This window comes from Plasmodium gonderi (genome assembly GCF_002157705.1).
Source record: "Plasmodium gonderi DNA, contig: Chr01, whole genome shotgun sequence".
NCBI classification, from domain to species: Eukaryota; Apicomplexa; class Aconoidasida; order Haemosporida; family Plasmodiidae; genus Plasmodium; species Plasmodium gonderi.
In genome coordinates, this window is record NW_021628925.1 from 783,845 (window position 1) to 810,142 (window position 26,298).

At 33.5% G+C, this 26,298-nt stretch overlaps 6 protein-coding genes across 6 annotated transcripts; 3 read left to right on the plus strand and 3 right to left on the minus strand.

Moving 5' to 3' along the window:
- Positions 1 to 327: 327 nt before the first annotated feature.
- PGO_011490 (mitogen-activated protein kinase organizer 1) lies at positions 328 to 2,806 on the minus strand (the record flags this gene model as incomplete). Its single annotated transcript, XM_028685789.1, has 7 exons — positions 328 to 773; positions 981 to 1,174; positions 1,466 to 1,619; positions 1,799 to 1,867; positions 1,971 to 2,036; positions 2,167 to 2,283; positions 2,755 to 2,806. 7 exons carry the CDS (start codon positions 2,804 to 2,806, stop codon positions 328 to 330), a joined length of 1,098 nt encoding a protein of 365 aa, XP_028541590.1.
- Positions 2,807 to 6,092: 3,286 nt separating this feature from the next.
- Positions 6,093 to 8,139, plus strand: PGO_011500 (SF-assemblin; the record flags this gene model as incomplete). The annotated part of the gene is made up of 2 exons (XM_028685790.1): positions 6,093 to 7,682; positions 7,903 to 8,139. The coding sequence occupies 2 exons, from the start codon at positions 6,093 to 6,095 to the stop codon at positions 8,137 to 8,139; spliced, it is 1,827 nt and encodes a 608-aa protein (XP_028541591.1).
- Positions 8,140 to 10,473: 2,334 nt separating this feature from the next.
- Positions 10,474 to 13,647, plus strand: PGO_011510 (hypothetical protein, conserved; the record flags this gene model as incomplete). Its single annotated transcript, XM_028685791.1, has 1 exon — positions 10,474 to 13,647. The coding sequence occupies one exon, from the start codon at positions 10,474 to 10,476 to the stop codon at positions 13,645 to 13,647; it is 3,174 nt and encodes a 1,057-aa protein (XP_028541592.1).
- Positions 13,648 to 14,076: 429 nt separating this feature from the next.
- On the minus strand, positions 14,077 to 15,945 carry PGO_011520 (peptidyl-prolyl cis-trans isomerase; the record flags this gene model as incomplete). The annotated part of the gene is made up of 1 exon (XM_028685792.1): positions 14,077 to 15,945. One exon carries the CDS (start codon positions 15,943 to 15,945, stop codon positions 14,077 to 14,079), a length of 1,869 nt encoding a protein of 622 aa, XP_028541593.1.
- A 1,620-nt stretch (positions 15,946 to 17,565) lies between these two features.
- PGO_011530 (hypothetical protein, conserved) lies at positions 17,566 to 18,346 on the plus strand (the record flags this gene model as incomplete). Its single annotated transcript, XM_028685793.1, has 2 exons — positions 17,566 to 17,944; positions 18,261 to 18,346. 2 exons carry the CDS (start codon positions 17,566 to 17,568, stop codon positions 18,344 to 18,346), a joined length of 465 nt encoding a protein of 154 aa, XP_028541594.1.
- Positions 18,347 to 19,523: 1,177 nt separating this feature from the next.
- On the minus strand, positions 19,524 to 23,307 carry PGO_011540 (serine/threonine protein phosphatase 2B catalytic subunit A; the record flags this gene model as incomplete). Its single annotated transcript, XM_028685794.1, has 2 exons — positions 19,524 to 21,146; positions 23,242 to 23,307. The coding sequence occupies 2 exons, from the start codon at positions 23,305 to 23,307 to the stop codon at positions 19,524 to 19,526; spliced, it is 1,689 nt and encodes a 562-aa protein (XP_028541595.1).
- Positions 23,308 to 26,298: the final 2,991 nt, after the last annotated feature.

Here is a 26,298-nt window from a genome sequence, read left to right on the forward strand (position 1 = left end):
CTGAACGTTCATATTTTTCGAAAGAACAACATACATTCTGAGAAGATGTATTCTTTAATTATTTTCTATTTTTTTTGTTTTATTTTTTTTTTTACTCGAAAGAACGTGTTTGTATAAGGAAAGAGGAAAAAAAAGCTCAGTTTAAAGATATTGTTTTTGCTTTTTTTCGTATGTACAAAAGGAGGGGTGTACTTAAAAAGTAATATGGTAAAAAAAAAAAAAAAAAAAAAAAAAAGGAAACGAAAAAGAAAAAGAAAAAATATTTCTCACACAGATGATTGTAAAAAAGGGTGTATGTACGACATGCTAACATGAGACAAGTCATAGTTAGACATCATAATACAACTGCAACACATGTATGTTTCCATCCATATCACCACAAACCAACTTATTATCTACATTTTGAAAGTCCTCATCAGCAGATTGTACTTGCTTTCTCGTCCCATAATGTTTGTATTTACTGAGAATAGTGTCATATTTCCCCTTGTTGATATAGGAATTTTCTGTTAATATATTTTTATTGATATTTAAGTAGTATGTCGGTTTTCCTATGGGTAGTTTAATATATGTATTTTTGTAAATATCTAGATTTTCTTCATATTGCAGATTCCGGTAAAAAGTTGTATTGTTAATGATGTTACTCTTTACAATATCATAAACAAGCAATTCGTTTTTATATGAACAAGACAGGATGTATTTATTTTTCTTGTCAAATTTTATGTTCCTTCGATGGCAGTTGTTCATGTCGCCTTTGTACAGACCCAGGACGCTTCCTGCAAGAGTGATGGGTCCGAGACGGGGCCGTACGTGCGTGTGTACATGTGTATGTGTGTGCGTGAGGGGTGGGGGATCCTGTGGAGGCGCGTGCTTTTCTCTCCTATTGGTTCGTCACGTTTCTGCACTGTGATGTGAAAAAATCCATTCAGGGAGAGGAAAATAAACTCTATTCATTTTTTTTTTTTTTTTTTTTTTTTCCTTACCCCCATTCTTCTCAACCAACTTGATACTGTTATCTATCAAATTTACACAAAAATAATTCTTATCATTGCTTACGTCAATACTTAGAATGGACGAATTCATGTCATAGCTTAGGATTTTTCCCATTCGCAAATCGTACAGTCTCAACAAATTGTCAATACTGCATGTGTAGATTTCGAAATCGTCTACCAAGATGCTACACGTGGGAGAAAATAAAAAAAAAAAAAAAAGAAAAAAGAGTGAACGGCATGGAAAAGAGATTAAAATTTAGGGGATATTAAAGATGATAACTCAAAAAAATATGTGAATACTGATCTAATTTCACTCTATGTGAATAACTATATATGATTCATGCGCATGCACAATTATATATATGCAATATACATGTGCGTAAGGGCCATGCACACACGTGATGCACAAAGAAGAGAAGATGTAAAATGTACTGTATAAAAAACTGATTCTATGAACATGTAAACGATTTTCTAACTCAGAGATAGAGTCCTTGGCTTCACTTAGCACTTGTAAAGGTGTGTTTTTTTTCTTGAAATCTCTCTCCCTAAAATCGTAAACATTAACTGAATTATTTTTGGTACAAAAGAGAAGTTTTTCATTGTTACTTAGCTTGATTACATTTACCTTGTCTAAAAAAGTGGGGAAATTTTTCAATTAACAGTAATGGGTTATGGCATATCACTGTGGTTGTGAGGTGTCAAATTCTTATCCCATTTTTTTTTTTTTTTTTTTTTTTTTTTTTCATGATCACTCCTTTGTATGTTCATGCATTATTGCATTTATACATGATCATGCTTTTCTTAGTAACCATTAATGTAAATCCTATTTAAAATTTTGTTAGAGAGGGTATCCCAAAGGTAAATGTGTGCGTCATTTCCTGAGGAAGCACACAAAAGGTTAGGCAAATATGGAGAAATAATCAGGTCAATCAGTGTATATATTCACTCTAATTTGGAGACATATTTTGTGTATATAAGAACCTGCTGAGAAAATTTTCGTATTGTCTCGGAAAAGGGCTATATCGTTTATTCCCTTTTTGTGCACATCTGCAAACAGAAATGAGTTTTAAATCGGTTTCAAAGTTTGTAAAAATGTAAGAGCGTTATTGTGCATGTGCATATACGTATGCGTTGTTGTTCCCTTTTATAAACAGAAATGACACACGTAGAATTCTACCTTTGTATGTGTTTATGTGTAAGTGTGTGTTTACATTCCAGAGACAAATAGTGTTGTCCAAACTTGAACTCACGATATAGTTCTCATCGTTGCTAAATAAAATTTTCGTTATGCACGCTGTATAGTGATGTTGCAAAACGGAAGAAAAAAAAATATATATTTTTTTGAAGAATTTATAGTATATAATCTTGTGGTGGTAATGATTTCTCTCTTGTGCTGCACTGATATGTGGTAAAGGTTCCCACTTTAATGTTCATGGTGGTTTTTAGGAATATATATATTTTTTTTTTTTTTTTTTTCCCCAGACAGGTGAGTAGCAAAATTGTGGATACAGACGTGATAGCTCGATCATAATTGCTCGTGTGGAGATAAGGTATAGATTATGTATGAGTATTTGTACATATGTATATGTAAATTTGTGCATGTAATTTTGTGCATGTAATTTTGTGCACGTAATTTTGTGCACGTAATTTTGTGCATGTACATTTGTGTATGTACATTTGTGTATGTACATTTGTGTATGTACATTTGTTTATACTTATATACAATCTATGCCCTATCAGTGTGAACAATTGTGTAAAAAACAACCTTTATGACCGGAGAGCTTCCCAGCAGCTTTGAAAGTGAGATCAATGTCCATGGTAGGGTTGGGGAAATTGGAGGATGTAATAAATGCTTCTTACGTTTGGCATGGTGAAATGGGATAATTTCGTATTTTTCATTTTTAGGATAACATATGAGGGAAGAAAGGAATTTTAATAGTTCCACATTGGTGAACAGTACATTGTTATGTTGACATTTTACCTGATCAATTGTGTTGTTTTTATGAACAAAAAAAAAAAAAAAAAAAAAAAAAAAAAAAAAAAAAACTTATTGAATAGCTAGAAATAGGTCATTCTATGTTTAGATGAAAAAGTAACTAAATAAAAAGTAACACTTGAAAAAGTTTAGAAAGGGGAGTTATATACAAAAGTTAATGGATACATAAAATATAAGAGCGTGTTTGTAAATATGTGTTGGGGTTCTGCTTTGTCATGTTGGCTTGTCGGATCGCGCGGAGACAAGAGACGACCAGTTTGGTACTCTGCAGCTTTTTTTTTTTTTTTTTGTTACATTTTGTTATGCGGTGCTATATTTTGTTATGATGATGTACTACATTTTGTTATACTGTATTACATTTTGTTATACTGTACTACATTTTGTTATGATGTACTACATTTTGTTATGATGTACTACATTTTGTTATGATGTACTACATTTTGTTATGATGTACTACATTTTGTTATACTGTACTACATTTTGTTATGATGTACTACATTTTGTTGTGTTTTATCTCTTCTGAGGAGCTAGGTTTCAGGCGTTAAAAATATGCAGCGCCCTGAAGAAGGAAGAGACGGTACATTATTTTTCAACATTTTTAAAACACCTTAATTTTTTATCGCTTTTGTTCCTATTCCCCCCCTTTTAATTACGCTGTGAATTTAACTGTGGAAAAACAGAGATTGGATAGGACATCTCAATTGGTTATATTTATTATTGTGCTTAGTGAAGCGATGCACATATATATATATATATATATATATATATGTATACAATCCTTACACACAATTTATGCACCCCAGTTGCAGACAAAATATATGAAACAAAAAGGGAAGATAAAAAAAAAAAAAAAAAATCTTAAATTGGAAAAAACTCTCTTGTATGATTTTTTGTAAACACAATATTGTATTGAATTAAGTTACATTAAGTTACTATTCGTTGGTTTCTCTGTGTTAAAAAATTTTTATAAGAATGTTTTGAACATGCTCCATTAGGCTTAAGCGTGTGCAAAAAATGTATTCACTTGCAGGACTATAATACTACATGTTTCTTTTTTTGTGAAAGGGGAAAAAGCTGATCCGTTCACCTTTGAGCAGTTGTCATATTTGGTTTAGTCGGTATTATTACATTTCATCGTTTCAAGTGGAGCTATACCTGCTCTGTTGCCCTGTTGTTCTTTTTTTTTTTTTTTTCTTTTTATCTTATTTTGTGCTCCTCTGAAGCGGTGTTGCTATCAACGGGTATGCACGTAACTTACATGAACAAGACCTTTTGTGAAAATTTATTTCTGCATAATCATGTCTGTTTGAAGAATGACATGTTCAATTCGATAAAGGTAGGGGGGGGGGGGGGGGAAAGGATTGGAGTTAAATTAATTTTTCTACTTTGTCTGCATGTGTGCATATATATATATATATATATACAGACCGTGCTAGGGAAAGATCTTTGTATACATGTGTCAACGATTGGAAGTTAAGATAATTCATTTCCCTAATTTCTATGAGTATATTTCTCTAAGAAAATTACAATTATCTATGTTCATATTTTCGATAAAAAAATGAGGATATTTTACCTTGACGGATGCCTCACTTTTTTTTTTTTTTTTTTTTTTTTTTTTTTTTTTTGCGTAACTGATCACATGGTGTTACACTTAGTAAGTTTTTCATGCAATTTTTTTTAAAAATCATTAAAGAAAAAGTAATATGTAAATATTTTCATTCCTTGGGAAGGGGAGAAGATAGGAATGGTAACAAAATTTCCTGTTTTTTTTTTTTTTTTTTGTATGGACACATGTATCGGTTAATTTTTTGCACGTATGCCATAAACACATATATGTGTGAATACGCACCTGTATCATTGCCTTTTGTTTGCACTTTTGTTCTTCCCCTCCTTTCCCCAAGTCATAGTACACGTAGAAAAGGTGTGGCACTTGTTGCAGTTTCGTCCACTTCAGTTCATTTCATTTCCCTTCCTTCCACTTTCGCTCAATTCTCCACTGTCTCGCTTCATTTCCATTTTGGTACCTATTTTATTCCCCATTTTTTATCCATATTTTTCTTCGTTTTTTCTTCGTTTTTTCTTCGTTTTTTCTTCGTTTTTTCTTCATTTTTTCCTATTTTTTCCTCATTTTTTCCCCATTTTTTCCCCATTTTTTCCCCATTTTATTTCCCATTTTATTTCCCATTTTATTTCCCATTTTATTTCCCAATTTTGCACCGCCCCACCAAATCCTTTAGACGGTTTTGTTCAACCGAAGTTTGAGATACGGGCGAGGAACTCACTTAGGCCAATTTTTGGCAATAAAAAAGACAGAAAAAAAGGAAAATTAAAAAAGAAAAATTCGTTTCCATTCTGCTTATTTGAAGTGAAAACTCTCCCTTTTTTTTTTCACCCTTTTTTTTTCACCTTTTTTTTTCACCTTTTCCTTTTTCCAATAAGACAGCGCGCACTTTTTCGTTCGTGCGAATAGTCTCATTCTTAGTTGATACATATAAATATATGCAAATATACATACATTAAATACTTTTTTTTCATTACTATGAACACAGTTTGCTCATTTTAGAGTAATATATATAAAAAAAAAAAAAAAAAAAAACTAAATTGGTCGTACGTTTTTACTTGCATACAAATTGGCAACACATTTTTACCTGCATACAGATTAGTAGCACATTTTTACCTGCACATAAATTAGCAGCGCGTTTTTATCTGCACACAAATTAGCAGTGTGTATTTATGTGCTAATTTCAAAATTGGAAAGAAATCCAATTTTTTTAATCTTTGACGTGTCATATGTAGTGTTTGTAGATTTGCAACTTCTGGTCCTACTGTAGCATCATATTACACAAGTCGCATGTTCATGCAATAAAAAAATAAATAAATAAAAAATAAAAAAAACATTGTAGTGCCGATAGGTACCTTGCTTTTGTTTATATATAAAAGAGGAAGAGTTTATCTGTAGAAGGGACAAAAGTAGACTATTCAGTTTAAAAATCCAGAATAAGGAAGAGTTTTTTTTTTTTTTTTTTTTTTTTTTTTGCGAATTGTCTAGTATATCATAGAACAGGTGCTAAAGTTTATCGATAACATAATATATAGCATAAAATATAATGTTCGATATGAACGATCCACCCAGTAACTACAACAAAAGAGAGACAGAATCGTTCAAGAAATCAGATGATAATCTCTCCTCCTATAACAGTAAAGAGAACGTGAATAATTTTGATAAGAGGGGAAATTTCAGTAGTTTCAGTTCAGGAGAGAAAAGCAGCAGGGAAATTTTTAAATTCGACAACGAATTTGGTGATGATGATTATAAGGGCAACAGCAGCAGAAGCAGAAGTAGAAGCAGCAGCAGCAACATAAACAACAACTGCAACAAGAACAGCAACGTAAACAACAATAGCAACAACAATTGCATCATTAATAAGAATAATGACTATCTTGAAGATGCATACAGATTTCACAAAATAAATACAGACAAAGAAGAAGAAAAACCATTCAACATAAATAACTGCGAATTTTTTTTAACAGGGGATGAGATAAGAAGTAGCAACTTAAGCAGTGATTTTAGAAAGGCCAACAATAAGAAATTTTCTAGTAATAAATATAAAATAAAAAAAAACACACACGAAGAAAATATCAGAGAAGAAGGTATATCTTGCACATTGCGAGATTTTACCTCTCTAAAGGATAATACCTTTTACGACAATTCAAGTGTAAACAATTCCCTGAATTTAACAAAAAACGACATTATGTACAATTGCAGGGAGGGAAAGGGGATGATGACAATGATGATGAATAAGAACTTTTCGGAAGACACAGTGAGCAAAACAAATTTGAAATTAAGCATGAGCAATGTGTGTACGAGTGGTGTGGATTCAGATCGAATCCGTGGAGGGAATCATATAAATGTTGCACCTCACACAAGCGGTACTACTCATTTGAGTACTACCACACAGATAAGCGGATCAACACATGCGAGTGGAGGAAGCGGAGGATTTCATGATGATAGCTCGTTCTATAAAACAGGAAAAGTTCGAAGTGATAGGGGGAAAATGCAGAAGAAAGGAAATTTTGGATGTAATTTAAAGAAGGCAACAAGTAGTAAGGGAAACAACTTGAATGAGAATATGTTCTTCAGTGAGATGACAAGGAAATCCCTTGACATTAACGAGAAATGTATTAACAATAATACAAAAATAAAAATAAAACGATTGTGTGAAAAAATTGAAGGATTTGAAAAAGAAATAAAAAATGAAATATTACAAAAGAAAAATGTGGAGAAGGAAAAAATTTATGTTATTAGAGAAGCTATTAACAAATTAGAAAAGAATTTAAATAGTGAAATAAAAAAGCGAATTGAGCACAATAGAAATATTCAAAGTATTTTTTCATCTGAGATATTAAAAGTGCAAGAAAAAATTGAAAATGTTGTAAATGATAAGGTAAGTGAAATCGAAAATGCCATCAAAGTTCTGAACGATAAGATAAACACCATTAGTGATAACATAGAAAATGAAAAAATTAAATGCATTCAAAATTTGGAAAAGAAAAACAGCAGCATTGCTAAAGAATTCTCAAACCTTCAGTCTGCTTTTCAGCGAGAAAAAATAAGTAACAAGGAAAAGGAAAATAACATCTGCAAGAAGCTTGAGGAAATCGAAAAAAAGTCTGAGAGCAAAATTGCCACGGAGAAGGTAAGTTCATGCACTGTCCACTAGTGCTTCTGCATCCCTCTTCATGTTTGTAGCGACACTTGGGGAGGCATGTTAATAGGAGGGGCCTGGTCCGCTTGGTTTTGCATAACTGTGTTAGTGAGAGCTACTGTGTGGGTTGCGATGAATTTGCTGTGAATTGAATGCCGGTTACACCCAACATGTGCATATTTTTTCGTTCCCCTCCCTTTTGCCTTATTAGAATATTCGGGACAGCAAATATCAGGAAATAATATCATACATAGAAGAGATAAAGCGCGAACGGAAAGGCAAAAACGAAAACTTCCAAAACTTTGTGATGGAAGAAATAGCAACCGTAAAAAACGGCTTAATATTAGAATCCCAGGCACGGGAAGCCGCAGATGATGACATTGTACAGGCTGTAAATCACTACACCAAGGCGCTACAAGACTCGTTAAGACTTATCAATTCGAATTAGCAACGGGTCGTTGTCACATCCTGTTGGGGGTAATATTGCATAATTCTGAGCTTTTAACCTGTGGGTTATTTCGCTAAGACAAGATCAAGATGTATATTTGTCCATGTTAGAATACATTTGTTTGCAAATTTTATACTTTATTTTATTTTTTTTTTTTTTTTCATTCGGATTGCAGCAATTTGTTCTCATTCTGTATGAACAGTTCAGATCTTATACTTTATTTTATTTATTTTTTTTTTTCACGCGGATTGCAGCAATTTGTTCTCATTTTGTATGAACAGTTCAGATCTTATGCTTTATTTTATTTTATTTTTTTGCATACGGATTGTAGCAATTTGTTCTCATTTTGTATGAACAGTTCAGATCTTATACTTTATTTTATTTTTTTTCATTCGGATTACATCAATTTGTTCTCATTCTGTATGAACAGTTCAGATTTTATAGTTTTTTTTTTTTTTTTTTTTTTTTCAGTTACACCATACTATTCGATTTTTTTTTGTGTGTGTATGCATTTTTGTTCCTCTTACCGTTTGTACCTTCTTATTTGTCTTGTTTTTATTATATTTTTTAAGGCGAAGGAGCAGTGAGAAGAAATATGGACATACGAGGAATGTCTTCTCCTCCCAGCTCTTATTTATTTTATTTTTTTGTTTTAAATTGAGTAAATACAATAAACGCGTTATATAAAACAAGAAAAAGAAAAACATGTTTTGATTTCTTTAACAATTCTATCATGTATTTGGTTAATGTTCCGAACACATACTCAGGGCATATGTGTTTATATATAAAAGTCTATGCGGTTATAATTTTCATTAAAGAATTGGGGATGGTCTGGTTTATACTATACTATATGTTAAGAGTCCGTTTCACAACAGCTGTGTAAATGAGGCAAACTGTACATTAAAAAAAATTTCCAAAAATGCGTTTCTCATTTCTTTTCTGCCATTTTACTTGTTTGGTGTGTAACTTGATGTAAGTATATATTAACGGTATACTTGGAGACTTACATTGGATTAGCATATCAATTTTTCGAAGCAAGTGGGGTGTTGTCCTTACTATAATGTGTTTTTTTTTTTTTTTTTTTTTTTTTTGGTTATTCATCCTATCCCATTGGGAAAAAATAGTCCTTTCTTTTTTTTTTTTTTCCTCCTTATCTCACATGCTATATTTTTTGGAACACTGTATTTTGTAATTTTTTAAAAGATTTTTTTTTTTTTTTTTTTCCTTGTGGGGTTTTAACATATTTATATGCATACAGATAAACCCCACAAGGAAAAAAAAAAAAAAAAAAATGATAAATGAATAAAAGGAAAAAAACGAGACCTGATCGATACATATATATAGGAAAAATTCAATGCGACAAAGAGGAGAATAATAATTATTATGTACCATATGTACATCTTCCCTACATATGTTCTTCTCCCCCTTCTTAGCGGTTCCACGTTTTCCACTTTTGAGCCGCATGGGTAAGGATATTCTCCTATCCCTTGACGAAAAGGCAAGAAGTGGGATGTGAAAATGAGAACAACGTGAATTTAAATATAATTGAACGGCGCAAAATCGCAAAAAAAAAAAGAAAAAAAAAAAGGAAAAAAAGAAGAAAAAGAACAAACATTGTTCTCTTGATAGAACAGTTTAGTAAATTTCTTTTTTTTTTTTTTTTTTTTTTTTTTCTGTTTTAACTCATTTTATCCCATCTTTACCGATAAAAAATTGGTCTCTTCTATGTGAGAGTAAGCCTAATTTAAAAGCTTCGAAGTTTGCGAGTAAATGAAAAATAAAAAAAAATAATATAAAAATAATATAAAAATAATATAAAAATAATAAAAAATAATAAAAAATAATAAAAAATAATAAAAAATAATAAAAAATAATAAAAAATAATAAAAAATAATAAAAAATAATATAAAAAAAAAGCTTATTATTATATCTCATGTTGCAGCACTGGGAGGGGGGAAGTGCAGAGGAAACTCCAGTTGTGAAGAAGTGAGAAAAAAAAAAAACACTCCCCAAGGGCATTGCTCTCATTATGCATACCTGAACGCATGACTACACAATCTCCATGAATGTAGGGGTCCTTGTTAATATACACATAATGTATTCAAACTTTCTGTGAAAACTTTAGCATATCGAACGACGAATACACTAATGGAAGATCACAAGCAGGGGGGGGAAATAACGTTAAATGGTGATTTGGTCGAAAATGAAAGGAAAGAAAAAAAGAAAAAAGGAAAACTGAAAAATGGAAAAAAGTCCATGATGCGCAAAGTTGTCAAGTTGATAGAAAAGGGAAAAATACCGTCCCTCAAAAAAAAGTTAAAAAAGGTAAAAAAAATGGAAAAAGCGAAAAAGGGGAAAAAAATGGAAAAAGCGAAAAAGGGGAAAAAAATGGAAAAAGCGAAAAAGGGGAAAAAAATGGAAAAAGCGAAAAAGGCGGAAAAAAATAGAAAAAGGGAAAATACAAATTTGAGCAGTGAAGATAATGAGGTTAACAAAATTGATACCAAAATTAAGGATAAGAAAGTTAAGAACTCTAATGAGAAGAAGAAAAAAAAAAAAGATCTAGCTTTCAATAAAAGGATTAGAGTTGATGACCTTTCCAGATTGGACAATGAAGATGATGAACATAGTGAACAGGAGCACGTACTAAAGAAGGGAATTCATTTTAAGAAGACTAAACAAGTGGTTGGGGCAAAAAATGGAAAAAAAGGGGAATCCAAGGAAGTAGATAAAAAGATGAATAAGAAATGGATGAAGAAGTGGACGGAAAAAAAAAAACAAAAAACAAATACGAATGAAATAAAGCAGTGGGGGGGAGAAGTGGATGAGGAAGAGGACGAGGACGAGGACGAGGACGACGACGAAGAAGAATGGCCAACAGATGATTACACGAGTGGCCATATGGAACGTGGGCCCCACTCCTATTTATCTAGTGAATTTATTCCCATGAATGGGGAAAAAAAAAAAAAAAAAAAAAAATTGAAAAAAAAAGTTCTAGATGAAGAGAAATATTTGGATGATATAGAAAACGAGGAGGATGAGAAGAAGAAGAAGAAAAAAAATTTTTCGAAAAATTTCATAAATTTTTTAAAAAACTACAACAATAATGAACAAGAGGGGAGAGAGGAACTAACGAAAGGTGTCAAAAGAATTGGCATAAAGAATGTAGTATCACCACCCTTGCATTCTGAAGAAGTGGAATATGAAGACGATCATTATGAGGATGATATGGATACATATAAATACTTTTCTCAGAAAGACGATGTTTACAAAATTGATAAGCCAGATGAACATGTAGATATATCTGACTTTATATATTCAGGAGAAAAATTTCCAGGAATACAAATAAGTGAAGATATTAAATTGTTGAAGAGGGGGAATGATGAGAAAGGAACACGTAACCATATATCTATCTTGGAGGAAGAGAAAATGAATTCACATTTGAGTTACATTAAAAATGTAGAACTGTTAAATAAAATGAATAAGTCCTTTTTTGTTATACAAAATTCGCAACGCGTACATTTTGGATATGGTGTAAAAAAACGGCACGGTGCTGGAGAGATGTCGAAGGCGTCCGAGTTTATTAACAAGGGAATTCTCAGAAGATACTTCAGGAGAGGTGCAGAAGTGGGAGAAGTGGAAGACGTGGAAGACGTGGAAGATGTGGCTTACGTGGCAGAGGAAGTAGAAGGAAGAGGCGAAGGATGTCTTGAGAGAAAGGGAGATGTCGAAATCACAGCACACGAATTCGAAAAAGAAATGGAGAATAATTTGAGGAAATCTAAAATGTTAATCGTGTCGGATGATGTGTTAAAAACAGAGAAAGAGAAAAAAATGGAAGAATTAAAAAAGATTTCCCAACTTAAAGCACTTTTATTGAAGGAGCATAAAAAAAATAAATACAAAAAAAGAATAAAGTCTAAATCATACCGCAGACACTTACGAATGAAGGAGAAAAAGCAGGAAGAGAAAATTTTAGAAAAAATATACTCTGAACATCCATATTTGGCAAGAAATATAGAAAATTATGAAAAAGAGTATGCAAAGAAAAGAAATTTAATAAACAATGTGAAGAAGAGGAAAGCGGTACGCATGCTAAATCGTTACAAAAATGAGGAATTAAAAAAGCAGATGCTTAGAAGCTTTCAAGCCGATAAGGAGGAAAAAAATATGTTAAAGAGGATTATCGAAAAAGTGGTTGTGCAGAATGTGGAGGACGTAGACCATTCTGGTAGCGACGATTCAATCAGCTTAGATAATGATAGTGCTCCAAATGATGACAGGGGTGATATGAAAAGTAGGAGCGAGGTGGGAGAAACATATGACGAATCTTCGCATAAAAAAAGAAAAGTTCGCAAGGAACTACAAAAGAGAAACCTCTTACGATTTTCCTTTGTGAAAAATGCCGAAGAAAGAAAAAGGGACGAAGAGATATATCAAGAGAGAAAAAAACTGCTTTCTAAGATTGAGCAGAAAGCCGATGAGAACGATGGTGATTCTGTTGTCTGCTCCTCCACAGATGGAATAACGGACGATGCAGAGAAATACCATGACTTAGAAGTGAGAAGCGAACTACACAGATCGAGTAAGAAGGAGGTGTCGAGGGCCAGGGCTCAGCTGGCAAAGGATACAGATTTGGAGAATGCCTTGCGGAAGGGTGGCATTTTGGGAGAAGTAGCCCTGTCGGATGTGGACCCGTCGGAGACGAACCCGTTGGAAAAGAACCGATCAGATGTGGACCCGTCGGAGACGAACCCGTTGGAAAAGAACCGATCAGATGTGGACCCGTCGGAGACGAACCCGTTGGAAAAGAACCGATCAGATGTGGACCCGCAGGAGACGAACCCGTTGGAGAAGAACAAATTAGATGTGGACCCGCTGGAGGTGAACCCATTGGAGGTGGACCCTGCATCTGGGAAAGGACGCAAATGTCAAGTGAAAAACATCTTCGACATAGATGCTATAGATGACGAAGCGGTGCTGCAAAACTGTGGAGAGAAATTAACAGTTTACAATTTTGAGAACAACATTTATGAAGATTACATAAATGTGAATTTAAATGGAGTTAATGTACATAAGGAAGACGAGGAGTTATACGAACTAAGCGATAGCGAAAAAGTAGAACTGGAAAAACTTAACGTAAGGGAATGGTGCAATTATGAAACACTTTTAGAAATGGAAAAAAATAAAATTATAAAGGAAAAAGAAATCATTGAAAAAAAAAAAAAAATACCTATCCATTCTATAAATCTTCTCAACAAAAAGGACAAAAAATTCAACAAATATTACATTGATAAAGTACCATATCCATATGAAAAAAGTCAATATGAAAAGTCATTAAACATAAATCTAAACAAGGAGGTCAATGATCTCTCAGTATATTCGAAACTGATCACTCCACAGATATCAAATAGGATTGGCAATATCATATCTCCGCTAGTTAAGAACCCCTTCGAGATAGCCAATATATTTACTCTGAAACGGGGCAAAAATCGGGCCAAGTTGTGAACTCCCCAAATATATAGCGGTTGGACGGTTCACAGTGAATTGCAAAAAAAAAAGTTATAAACATTTGGTCCTACTCGCGACTGAGTGCGCATAACTTTGGAGTAGAAAAGCACGAACGAGATGTCATTTTCGTTCCAATTTTTGCCCTAATTTTTGCCCTAATTTTTGCCCTAATTTTTGCCCCACTTTTTGCCCTAATTTTTGCCAATTTTTATATCCGAATTTGGAGCATCTTTGTCACTATTTTAGAGAAGCACACTCGGATGGGTAGGTAGAGTGGCCAATTGGTTCCCAAATGCAGGAGTGTGGAGGAAATTTCTCTTATATATACCTCACATGGTGTGGCAGGTAAGGCCATCCCACACGAACGTACACACATGCGTACAGGCACATGATTTGCATACATATGCATATATGAACAGAATCGAGCTAAGCGTTTCTCTCCAAGTTTTGGCGAATTTCCACCGTGTGCTTGTTAAAGTAACGATCGAGCTTTTTGTTATACATTTTGTTTCTTCTGTTAATGTAATTTTTGAATACTTCGCCTTCATGGTTTCTTTTTCGACTGAGTTTACTTCTGGCCATTTCTTGCTTTTTGCAAAATTTAATAACTTTATTTTTGTCATTTTCTGTACATTTCGAATTATCATTAATCAATAAATTTTGACCGTAAAAATTTTCTCCAAATATTTTTTTTTTTTCTTCATAAATTTTTCTATTTATAGAAAGATTGAATTTCATTTTTTTAAAAAATTTGACATCCCGATCAACTTCGCTTACGTCATTTTTGTTGTTTTTATATTTTTTTTTTAATTCACCTTTTGCATGAATAGCACTTGTTGTGTAGATACTTGAGATGTCTTTATTTCCTTCATCACTACTTGGGGGATCATCATCATTCTGTACGCCACTTGTGTTTGCATATGTTGGATGATATTCACTTGACTGAATCTGCTCCTCTACTCTCCTCGCAGATGTATTTGCAATTTTATTATTCTTCTCATACTGATAATTTATGTACTCATCGAATCTGCTTGCAGAGGATGTTCCACGAGAAGAGATAAGCGAATTTTTCATTAGCTGTTCATTCTTTACTTCTATTTCGTTTAGCCCTTTAGATTGGTTAATTTTGAGTTCAATTTCAAGCATCCTTTTTTCTCTGTCTGTCATTTTACGAGAAATATTTTCTTCATAGGAGGATTCTAATTGTTGAGGGTGGATTATTTCTTTCTTCTTTTCCTCCTGGTAAGGATCCTTTTTACAATAGTGTCTTTTTTGTTTGGTGGAGCTTACTTCAGTATTAGCCATGTCTTCTATGGGCACTGTTGATTCTGCTGTACCAAGTGAATCTATGTCTGATAAGATACGATTCAATAGTTCTATCCCTTTTTTTTTTTCTGTATTTTTATTTTTTTTAATTTTATTTTTTTTTTCATCTTTGTTGAAAATTTCCATACGGGCGGTTTTTTTTTTCTTGTGCATTTGTTTTTTCTCATCTCCTTGTTCACTTTCATCATGGTCAGTAGGATCACCCATAATGCTGCCGTCACTTTGAGCATCTGGATCTGGATCTGCATCTAAATCTGCATCTGAATCTGCATCTGGATCTGCACTAGCACTTTTCCCTCCCACGGTTGCGAAGAGGTCGTCTATATATTTTTGTCTAGATGAAAGACGTTCTCGTTTGAAAACAGATTCATGAACTTGTGCGCAATCGGAAATGTAGATGCATATTTTGGGTTCATAATTGTTTGTAACTGGTATAAGTTCTATAGCTCTAAGAATATGCATGTTCTTAACAACTCGTCCGATTACAATATTTTTATCGTTATATTTACTAACCTTATTAAGAGTAATTTTAAAAATGGAAGAATATTTCTTATGTTCAATTTGTACCATGGTAAGAAGCCCTGCATTGAAGTGTCTCCTCTTGGAATACTCTTTGTTATAACTACGACCGAAGATGCATTCAACATTTTCATACTTTTGATAACTATCCGATTGTTCAGTTCTGCTTGCTAGCGATGGTCGTGCATTCCCCTTCTCATCATAAATCACTTTTTTTATTAAGTACCCACTTTTTATGCATTTATTTTTTTTTACTTTTTCGATTATGCAATTTTTGTACGTTAAGGTCTCCCCTGAGTATATGCTGTGGTACTTGTTACCCCTACAGAGGCAGAGGAAATTTTCTACGGAATTTTTCACCTCTGGATCATTGAACAGTTCTATGTATACCTTTCCTAGCACGATGTTATTCATCGACAGTTGGATGTACACGTATTTCTTATTTCCCATCGTGCGGAAGCGGCCACAGAGATGCACTTAGGTAGAAGCAGCTACTGAGAAGTAGTTGCTGAGATGCACTTGGGTAGAAGCAGCTACTGAGATGCAGTTGCTGGTTGGAAATCCTTTCTCGAGCCCCTTATTTTACCATTACTGCTTTTCCAGCTCCAGCTCCTGTTATTGTTATTATTATTTTTTATTATTTTTTAGCTGACCAAACCTGGAGCTGCGCTTTTTTCACATTTGGGGTTAGGTCGCCAATTTGAAGTCGTTGACAGATCTTTTTTTTTTTCTTTTCCTTTTCTCACCCTTTTTCGGTATAAGATATTTTTTTTTTCTCTTTTTTTTTCTCTTTTTTTTTCACTTTTTTTTTCACTTTTTTTTTCTCATCTTGCCCGTTTTGGAGTCACTTTGCGGACCTGTTAATACCCCTACAATATAGTAGTTAAATTTTAAACTGCAAATTGTAAAAAAAGGGGAAAAAAAAAAATATGAGATGGGTATATATCCCCTGTGTGGAGTAGAGAAAAGTAGGTGAATTTTTTTTCTCCTTCAGAAAAGTGGGAAGGTATTATATACATATCTGCCCGATTAGGAAAGTGCTGGGATATGCACAACTCCCCAAGCGGAACAGTGGGACGAACAAAACGAGGAGGAACGAGCCGGAATGAGGCAAAACAAGGCGAAACAAAGCGAAACAAAGCGAAACAAAGCGAAACAAAGCGAAACAAAGCGAAACAAAGCGAAACAAAGCGAAACAAAGCGAAACAAAGCGAAACAAAGCGAAACAAAGCGAAACAAAGCGAAACAAAGCGAAACAAAGCGAAACAAAGCGAAACAAAATAAGTAACTAATTGCAGAATAGGAGGGAACGGGGAAATTATCACGCGGTGAGCCACAAATGTGTTAAAAAAAAAAAAAAAAAAAAAAAAAAAAAAAATTAAATGCCTTACTTTATTTGGTCCATTCATCTTTATGACATGTTTGTGTTACACCTGTTTTGTGAATTTTTTTTTTTTTTTTTTTTTTCTTTCTTGAGCCACGAAAAAGTAGTGTTTTTTTGAAAAAGAAAAAAAAAAAAAAAGTCAGCCCCCCAGGTAAAGTCAAATCAGTAAAGAGACACCGTAGGCAATTCTTGAAGTTTTTTTGTTTGTTATTTTTTTTCACTTTTTTTTTACTTTTTTTGTATTGCTATTTTGTTTTGCTATTTTGCTTTGCTATTTTGCTTTGCTATTTTGCTCTGTATTTCGCGACATGCCCTGGTTTGCCCCTCGCGTGGGAAAAAAAAAAAAGCAGATATATTTTCAAAAAAAGAGCAGCTAAAAGATACCTCAAGGTACGAGTCTGCACACGATCATATTGTTACTCCTTGCAGTTGTTTTTGTAGTTTTTTTTTTTTTTTTTTTTTTATGTGCATTGGCAGGATTTTGTGGGCTGGGTGTTCTGCTGTAAGGAGTTGAGAGTTACATAAAGAGTACATCACAAAAAAAAAAAAAAAAAAAAGTATTGGCGTGTTCTAAAATATACGTAACTATATTTGCATGTTTCAGCACACACAATTATATGTGTATATTTTAGAACATACGTTGGTAGATTGGCCAAAGAGACAGACAGAAGGACGCTACCTCAGGGATGGTTTACAAGAAAAGGTATGAATATTCTCCATTAGAAGAAATATTTTTTCCCAAGAGAATTGCCAATACACAATATTATAACGATGAGGAGTTGTTGTTTTCAAACAAAAAGAATGAGAGGAAAGATATTGGCAACAGATCAATTAAGACTAAAGGAAAAAGAGGAAAGAATGTACAGGAGAATATTAATAATATAAAAGATGACTTGCTGAGAACCAATATTTCATTGGAGCTATGTGTTCGAAAAAAAAATTATTACCTGAACACCAGAAACTCGAATCATGTACAAAATTATTTCTTCTTCTATGATTATCGCAAATGTTTTCACAATATGGATGGGAAGTTATTCATTGATAGGAACCCAGTCCAGATAAAGAGTAACCACAGCAATCATCGCTCTCCACCAACACATTCCTTTTGCTTTGATACATCCTTTGTCTTGAGACCAATCTTTCCACGCGACATACCTTTACTTCGTTCTTCGATGCCACGTCTGTTTCGTCATATCTGTTTCCTATCTATCTGTCTGTCTATCTGTCTGTCTATCTATCTATCTGCCTCCTATATATCTGTCTCCTATATATCTGTCTCCTATCTATCTGCCTCCTAAATATCTGTCTCCTATATATCTGTCTCCTATCTATCTATCTATCTATCTATCTATTTTTTTTTTTTTTTCCCCATTCCTTGCAGGCGACCGGACGAAGCGAGATGAGAGACTAAACCAAGTCATTCCAATTCAGAACTACAACACGTTTATGCATGCCTACAATATATAGAGAGAAGAAAAAGGACACAGTTGGTTTGGCCACCATGGATGGCTAATCATGTGTGTCTTCATGCGGTAACTTTATCTGTATGTACTTCATCAGCAGGATTTTTTTTCATAGTACGTTTTTAACTCACATTTTTGATTTTGCATGTAGTGATGCTACTGTACACGCTCCTGTGCTGGCACCCCTCTCTTGGGGTCCTTGAACGGCTGAACCCAGAGAGTGATCGGGGCAACAAACAGACGAACTGAATCCATAACGTGTATAGAAGCAGATTCATGGGAAAACACATTCATAAATCGAATTAAGGTGTTTGCTTTTTTGTTCCCTTTTTGTGTCTTTTTTGTTTCCTTTTTGTTTTTTTTTTTTTTTTTTTTTTTTTTCCTTTTTGTTTGTTTTTTTTTTTTTTTTTTTTTTTCTTGAGTTAGGCAGAAGCACACATATGCGCTTGTTTTTGTGGGGTTAGAAGTCAAAAAAGGCAAAAAAAATTTCAAAATTAAGCATGTCTAAAAAAAAAAGTAATATATAAATTTATCCGTTAGTGATAAGAATCTGAGAGACTAAATCTAAGTACTCCTCCGGTTAAATAAACAGAGAAGCCATGTTGTATATGAGCACATAGATATTTTTTTTTTTTTTTTTTTTTTTTTTTTTTTTTTTTTTTTTTTTTTTTTTTTTTTTTTTGTTTCCTTTTTGTTTGTTTTTTTTTTTTTTTTTTTTTTACATGAGTTAGGCAGAAGCACACATATGCGCTTGCTTTGATGGGGTTAGAAGTCAAAATAGGCAAAAAAAATTAAAAAAATTTCATAAGTACACGGAATTGGAATATACATATGGTGAATTTCACAGTTTCACGACACATTGTGTAGGTTCTTTTTTTTTTTTTTTATTTTTATGCTTTCTCTCTTGGTGATGATAGGAAGAGATGTAACTGACACAGACAATAAGTTTTATCTTTTTAAATTCTTCTTTTTCATTTATTCTAATGTAATATAAATTCTCGCGTGATCTATTCGTCACCTATCATGGCAATTAAATGGGACAAACTCAGGGAGTGGAAAAAAGTGGAAAAGTAGGGAAGTAGTTTCGTTGGTTTATAAGCTCACGGATAGATGCACAAGTGGATCCCTTCTTGTTGTTGCTGATCCACGGAGAGGAAGAAAGGAGGGGAGGGGAAAGACCCCTACTCATTCGGAGGTCGCTTCTCATTTATGCTGTCTATTTGCTTGACCTTAGTAAACTTCTCAAGTTCATTTTCCAACCCCTCTTTTCCCTGGAGGAGAAGACCCACGGGAATTCTATAACCAGGGCTACAACCCTTAAGTTGAACAATCAATTCATTTTCTTTTCTGAGAGTTCTGAAAACACGCATGAGTCTTCCAATTGATTGAACCTTTTTCCTGAGTGCATCTGATCTGTCTTTAGATGCTTGTTCATCATTGGTATCGAGAAGATTCTGAGTTTGTCTACTTTGGTTATTATCCGATTTTGGTACATCATTTGTAAGTGTACTATGTGGTGTTGCTTGATTCATTTCTTTGTTTGTGTCGTTAGTAAAGGAAACATCTCTGAAGGATCCATCTGTGAGAAGAGCCTCTCTCGTAGGTGAAGAAAATGGTTCAAGATTGTTATCATCCACAGATGTATTCTTCAAATTAAATTCTTCCAATTTTTTATTATTTTCTTCAATGTAATCAAGTATCTGTAAGACCTCTCCTGGTAGAACAATGTCTTTAACTCCCTCATCGGATTCATTTATACTCGAACTAAGAATTGAATATAACATTTCTGTAACTTTTTCACTTACAAATGGTACTGACCAGGTAAATAAGTTCATGAAATTTGGGAGATGATATGGATGTGGAGAAAAATTAAACTGTTGAATGTTTAACGTGTTACTATCGAATTTTAGAACAGCACCTTTGTTATTATAAACATCACAATAGTTTGGTGCAGAAAATATAGTTATAACAATTGGAAATCCTGTTTTTAAATTTGTCTGATGCATTTTGTATCCTTCTAATTGTGCTTCATGTGCACGTATAATAGATAAAAGTCCATTTTTTTCTAAAAATGTAGTTGCTGCATTGTATCCAAAAAAATAGCTGCATCCACGTACATCATTTGGAAAATATGATTCTGTTTGTATTGTGTGTTCTTCTTTATCTTCATCTATGGGATCAGACCATAGAATATCACAAAATATACCTGTTCTTGGAGGTTCTTGAAAACGAGTGAATGAACATATCTGATTTAGAAGTACTAGCTGAGGAGATAACCCACCATGAACAGCTAAAAATTTTCCATTTATGACAGCTGATAATGGAATTGTATCAAATGATTCCATAAATGCATAATAAACAACCATATCATATTTATATTCACATTCATCACGGAAATTAAAAAAAGATGTCATTTGTCTACACTCATGATTTCCACGTATGAGCCATATTTTTTTTGGAAAATTTATTTTCAATGCGTAGAGAAGTAGCAATACTTCTATGCTGAAGGAACCTCTATCTACATAATCACCTAAAAATAAAAACTGTGTTGTATCTGGATTTCCTCCTATCTCTAACAACTTTAGCAAATCATAATATTGCCCGTGTATATCCCCCACGATTGTTATAGGATCTTGTAATCTCAAAAGATTAGGTTCATTGCTGACAATATCAATTACTTTTTTTATTATATCTAGACAGTCTTCTTTCCTGATCCTCCCTTCTTTTCTCAGGTGATCCCGTAGTGCCTTGTAGTCTGGGGGCTCGTCCGTCCCGTTCGGGTACAGGATCTCTATGCTGAGTGGCTGCAGTGAAGATGCAGTGAAGATGCAGTGTAGATGCAGTGAAGATGCAGTGTAGATGCAGTGTAGATGCAGTGTAGATGCAGTGGGTAAAGGTGCAATGGTTGATGAGGCAGTGAATGGATGGAATCTACAAGACACGTCGCAAATGTGAGCATAAAGGGGAGTGAGGGAAAGGCGAAAAGTAACGACACAATGAGTATCCCCTTTATGCAGCTAGCCAAATAGGAACCCCCGTCACACCACCACCACCACCACCACCCTTTGTCTATCCACAGGGACACTGTAATTTGTGGGGCCAAACAATGCGCTGCAGCCAAGTGAACATATTCATTTTGACATCATTATTATTTCACTCTATTATTTTTACTTTATTTAATTTTATTTTATTATTTTATGTTATTTATATATATATATATATATATATATATATATATATATATTTTTTTTTTTTTTTTTTCTTTTCTTCTCTTTTGCCTTCTCGCCCACCGTATGCATTACAATCCTTTTCACTGTAAACAAGTGCAGAGTACCAAGTACGCATTTCACTTTAGTGAAAAAGAAAAAAAATCCACACACATGTATGCACATATGTATAGATATAGATAGGCACAGACACAGATGCAGATGCATATGTATATTCCTTATTATAATAGCCATTCAATACACACAATTTCCTTCTACCATAGCATCTCTCGCACATCACTACAAATTAAAATATTTTCCTATCCTCTACCGGATAGGGGATATATATATATATATATATATATATATTTGCAAAATTGCTAGAGGGAGAGGCAAGATCTGCTTTTATGGGATCTACATCTAGGAAATTTTTTGTTTGGCTATCTAACTGGTTATCTCAATTTTGTCTATTCACACATAGAACAAGAAACATTTGCATCAATTTCAGGTGTATTCATTTACCACAAAAAAATGTTTACTATTAAAATGTACAATTCAGTTAACATGTATGATCTTTCATCTGTTGATTTTTTTCTAAAGTATATCCCCACGGGTCATGGGTAGTACATGAGAGAGGAGGGAGAATTCAACTTTTGTTAGTCCTTCGCTTCAAGGTAGCACAAGTGTTTCCATCTGCCTAGTGATTCTACTTTTGTGTTTATTTGTTCATACGCCCGTGCACAATATGGAACTCTAAATGGAATTCTAAATGGAATGCTGAATGGAATGCTGAATGGAATGCTGAATGGAATGCTGAATGGAATGCTGAATGGAATTCTAAATGGAATGCTGAATGGAATAATGAATGAAATTCTGAATGGACGTCTTTCCCCTTATACATCTCCGCTTCCCCCTCATCCATAGTGTAGAATCGTCACAAGAGAAACACACCCTTCCCAACAAAGAGATGCATAACATAACATGTGCATATATTTGTATACTTTATCCTTTATGTTCAAATTGTGTAGAATTTCTCCCATTATTACGTTCAATACATTTTTACCGTTTCTTCTTTATAGTTGTCTTCGTCTTTTTCTCCTTCTTCTCCCTCCCATATTCTACTAGCTGAACCCATAATGGAACGTCTTCTTGAATTTACCATACATGGAACGATCATTAAAATTTTTCGCAAAATGAAAAACAAGGTTACTGCTTTTTGCATGACATGGAAAAATGTTGCAAAAATTGTTCACTCACATTCAAGTACTCCTTTTTTTTTTTTTTTTTTTTTTTTTTTTTTTTTCCTCCCTCTGCGGTGGCAAATATGGCTAGCTCCATTCATTTGTCCCCAATAAATAGTGCAGTATCCGATGGAATAATTTCGCACGCTCTCCTTCAGCAAATTGAAGCAACAAAATGATGCAACAAAATGATGCAACAAAATGATGCAACAAAATGATGCAGCAAAATGATGCAGCAAAATGATGCAACAAAATGAGATGACCATTATGAACATGTCCCATTATACAACTAGCACCTGCTTTCGAACGTTAGCACTCATTGAGGAATATTCCATCGCATGAAAATCGTGAAGACATATGCATACATGAATCATGGATGGTCGAGAGTGTGCACACTTGTGTATTCCACTACAGTTGAAGAGATAACAGATCGTGTGCCCATCATTGTTTACCTTAGCTGGTGGGGGTTCTACATCCTTCACTTGTCTATCATTTTTAGGATTCGGTAAGGGCTCCATTTTTTAAGAAAATTTCAGATTTTTCTTCTTCTTTATTTTTTATTTTATTTTATTTTTTTATTTTTTCTTGTTTATGTTACTTTTCCTTCTCTTTTTCTTTCTTCTTCAGTTTTTCAGGGATTATTGCTGTCTGTCCTTGTTGTGTTTTCAGTTTCAGTTTTTGAAGTACATTAATTAGTGTATTTATAGTCATGTGAAAAACAAATCATAGTATAGTAGAGAAGATGAGCAAAGGAAGAGTAAGAAAAATGGAAGAATAATGGAAGAGGAATGGAAGAGGAAAAAGGGACGAATCGAAAGTAAGACACCAGGAGGGTATTTAAGACTACTAAACAAATGGGGGCTGTGGGGAAGAACGAAATGTTGAATTAACAAAGATAGAAATAAGATCTTAATTCATATGTGACAAATGGATCCATTAAAAATGTATGTTTAACTTTTTTTTTTTTTTTTTTTTTTTTTTTTTTGTTGCTTTTGTGGTGTGTAAAGATGGAGTTCTGCTCTGTTTCTTTTGGGTTATTTTTTTCTACTTTCGCTGTAATTGCTATGTTTGCTATTTTTTTTCTGATTTTTTTCTTATTTTTTTCTGATTTTTTTCTGATTTTTTTCCGATTTTTTTCCGATTTTTTTCCGATTTTTTTCCGATTTTTTTCCGATTTGTTCCCTTTTTTGCTTCTTTTTTTTTTCATTTCTTCACCATTTCGAAATCCTGATTGAATGAGATGAATCCATGGGGGAAGGGTTCTCACTGTGAGTTGAACCAAAGGGACTTCAATAAATTAAAGAGGATGGGAAGTGTGTATGGAGGTGGGCGTGTGAGTGTAAAAGGGAAAGCGTTCTGTACCAATGTGAGTACATGGGTAGAGGGGGAAAAGGGAGAAGCGGGCATGGATTTCCAAATGAACATTCGTGCCTAGGGGTGTGCAAGGCATGTGCATAAATATTCGCGTAAATGTTTGTACACAAATATGAATACGGGTTTCTGTATGGGTTGGGTATGTTTTGGCATGCTGAGGCATGTGTTCCTGCATGTTTCTGTATGTTTCTTATGTTTCTGTATATTTATGTATGTTTCTTATGATTTTGTATATTTCTGTACGTTTCTGTATGTTCATATATGTTTGCGCGCACTTGCACATTTGCACATTTTTGCGTGTGTTTACATCTATACACTCTGACATACCCACCCTTTGTAGTAACATGATGCACATTCTGGAAAGCGTGGCGAGGGGAAGCGATGGGTCACACACTCCCTCGCATCAGAAACATGTTGGATTCCTGTGAAGAATTCTCTCTGTGTGTGCAGTTGTGTTTGTCTGTATAAATATATATATATATATATATATATATATATATATATATTGAGGTGGTTTCAGGTGATTGGAATCTTTTCACTCATGTTAAGAGGTGGAACATACGTGCACATGTAAAACCTTGTAATGGACTTAAGCGAATTCGTGGAGGAAGGGGGAAAACTTTCAGGAATGAATTGGAAATATCAACACAGAAAGAATGTTGGCTCCTTAATTTTTTTGTAAAGTATTTTACTGGGCACTTAAAGAAGAAGTATCACGTGTGAACACACTTTCCATTTGATTGTGAAAAAATCCAAAAAAAAAAAAAAAAAAAAAAAAAAAAACAGGTTTATTAAAATGCTTTGAAGCAATGGAAATGATTTTCCAAATGATACCCTGGGAATTTATTTTTTATTTTTTTGGAAATTTTTTGGAAAATTTTCAAGTCGCGTAAATGTTAATGAGAATGTGAGGGTGGTGGCAAAACGGCATGTGATTGTATTACATCGTGTGATTGTGAAACCTGAAAAAGGGAACTCAAATCCAAAGTGTGATGAACGAAATAGAACGTGGAAAAGCTACCTCCTCTTCTGCAACACACGCATGTACTTGTATGTGTGTAAACATATGGAAAGATTCACCCTATGATGTTGCCCATTCAGATAAAAGATTGCTTAATGAGACAATGTATGAGGAAAAGGTTGCATTTCTGCACTACTTTCTCTTTATTACTTCCTCCTCATTATTTTACTTATTTGTGTCTGCTTAGTTCTCTATTTTGTTCTCTATTTTTTTGTATTAAAAAGGCTGGGAGGTGGAAGGAAAATTGTTGCGAGGCATGCAGTGCTACATGCAAAGGTATCCAAATAGGAGAGTTTGTATATATGTGATGTGAGTGCACATGTGTTAAATAATTTCAGATGAGAAATTACGCGATATAATAACATTTGATCGTGAATATAAATATGTGCATGTGAAAAGCACACACATATCTGCCAACACTATATCATGCATAAAATTGTATCATGAAATGGAAATAGGAAGAAAAGACCTTTCTCTTGCACGCATCACTTGTTTCGTGAACATGATACGTTGAACTATTCTCAGTAAAAGAATCTCGAAAAGGAAAAATAAAACAAGCAAATAGACAGGTAAATAAATGGATAACTAGATAGATAACTAGATAGATAACTAGATAGATAACTAAATAGATAAATAAATAGATAAATAAATAGACAAATAAATAGATAGATAAATAAATAGATAGATAAATAAATGGATAAAACACCCCTTCCCCCCCATTTTATATTAAAAAAAGAAAAAAATTCAAAAAGAATTCAAAAAATTTACAATGTCTAACATAGGATTAAGTGGAAAGGCAAGAATACAAATTTTGTAGATCATTTCCATCTGTCCAATTTTTTTTTTTTTTTTCTCATTTTGGAGAAAAGTAGAACACATGTATACTGCTTCGTGTAATCATAGGGATAATAAAAAGCGTGCTACCTACCGCTACGCACCAAACGAATACATGCGTACAATGCATGCGTATATACATATAGCAGTTCCTGTTGTGGAAATTAACAACAGCACACACATATATTTGAACCGAAAAATGTGTAAACAGAATGAATACACTGTCTTGCAAGACGTACAAGCATACCCATATGTATATACATATATATACATATGGGTA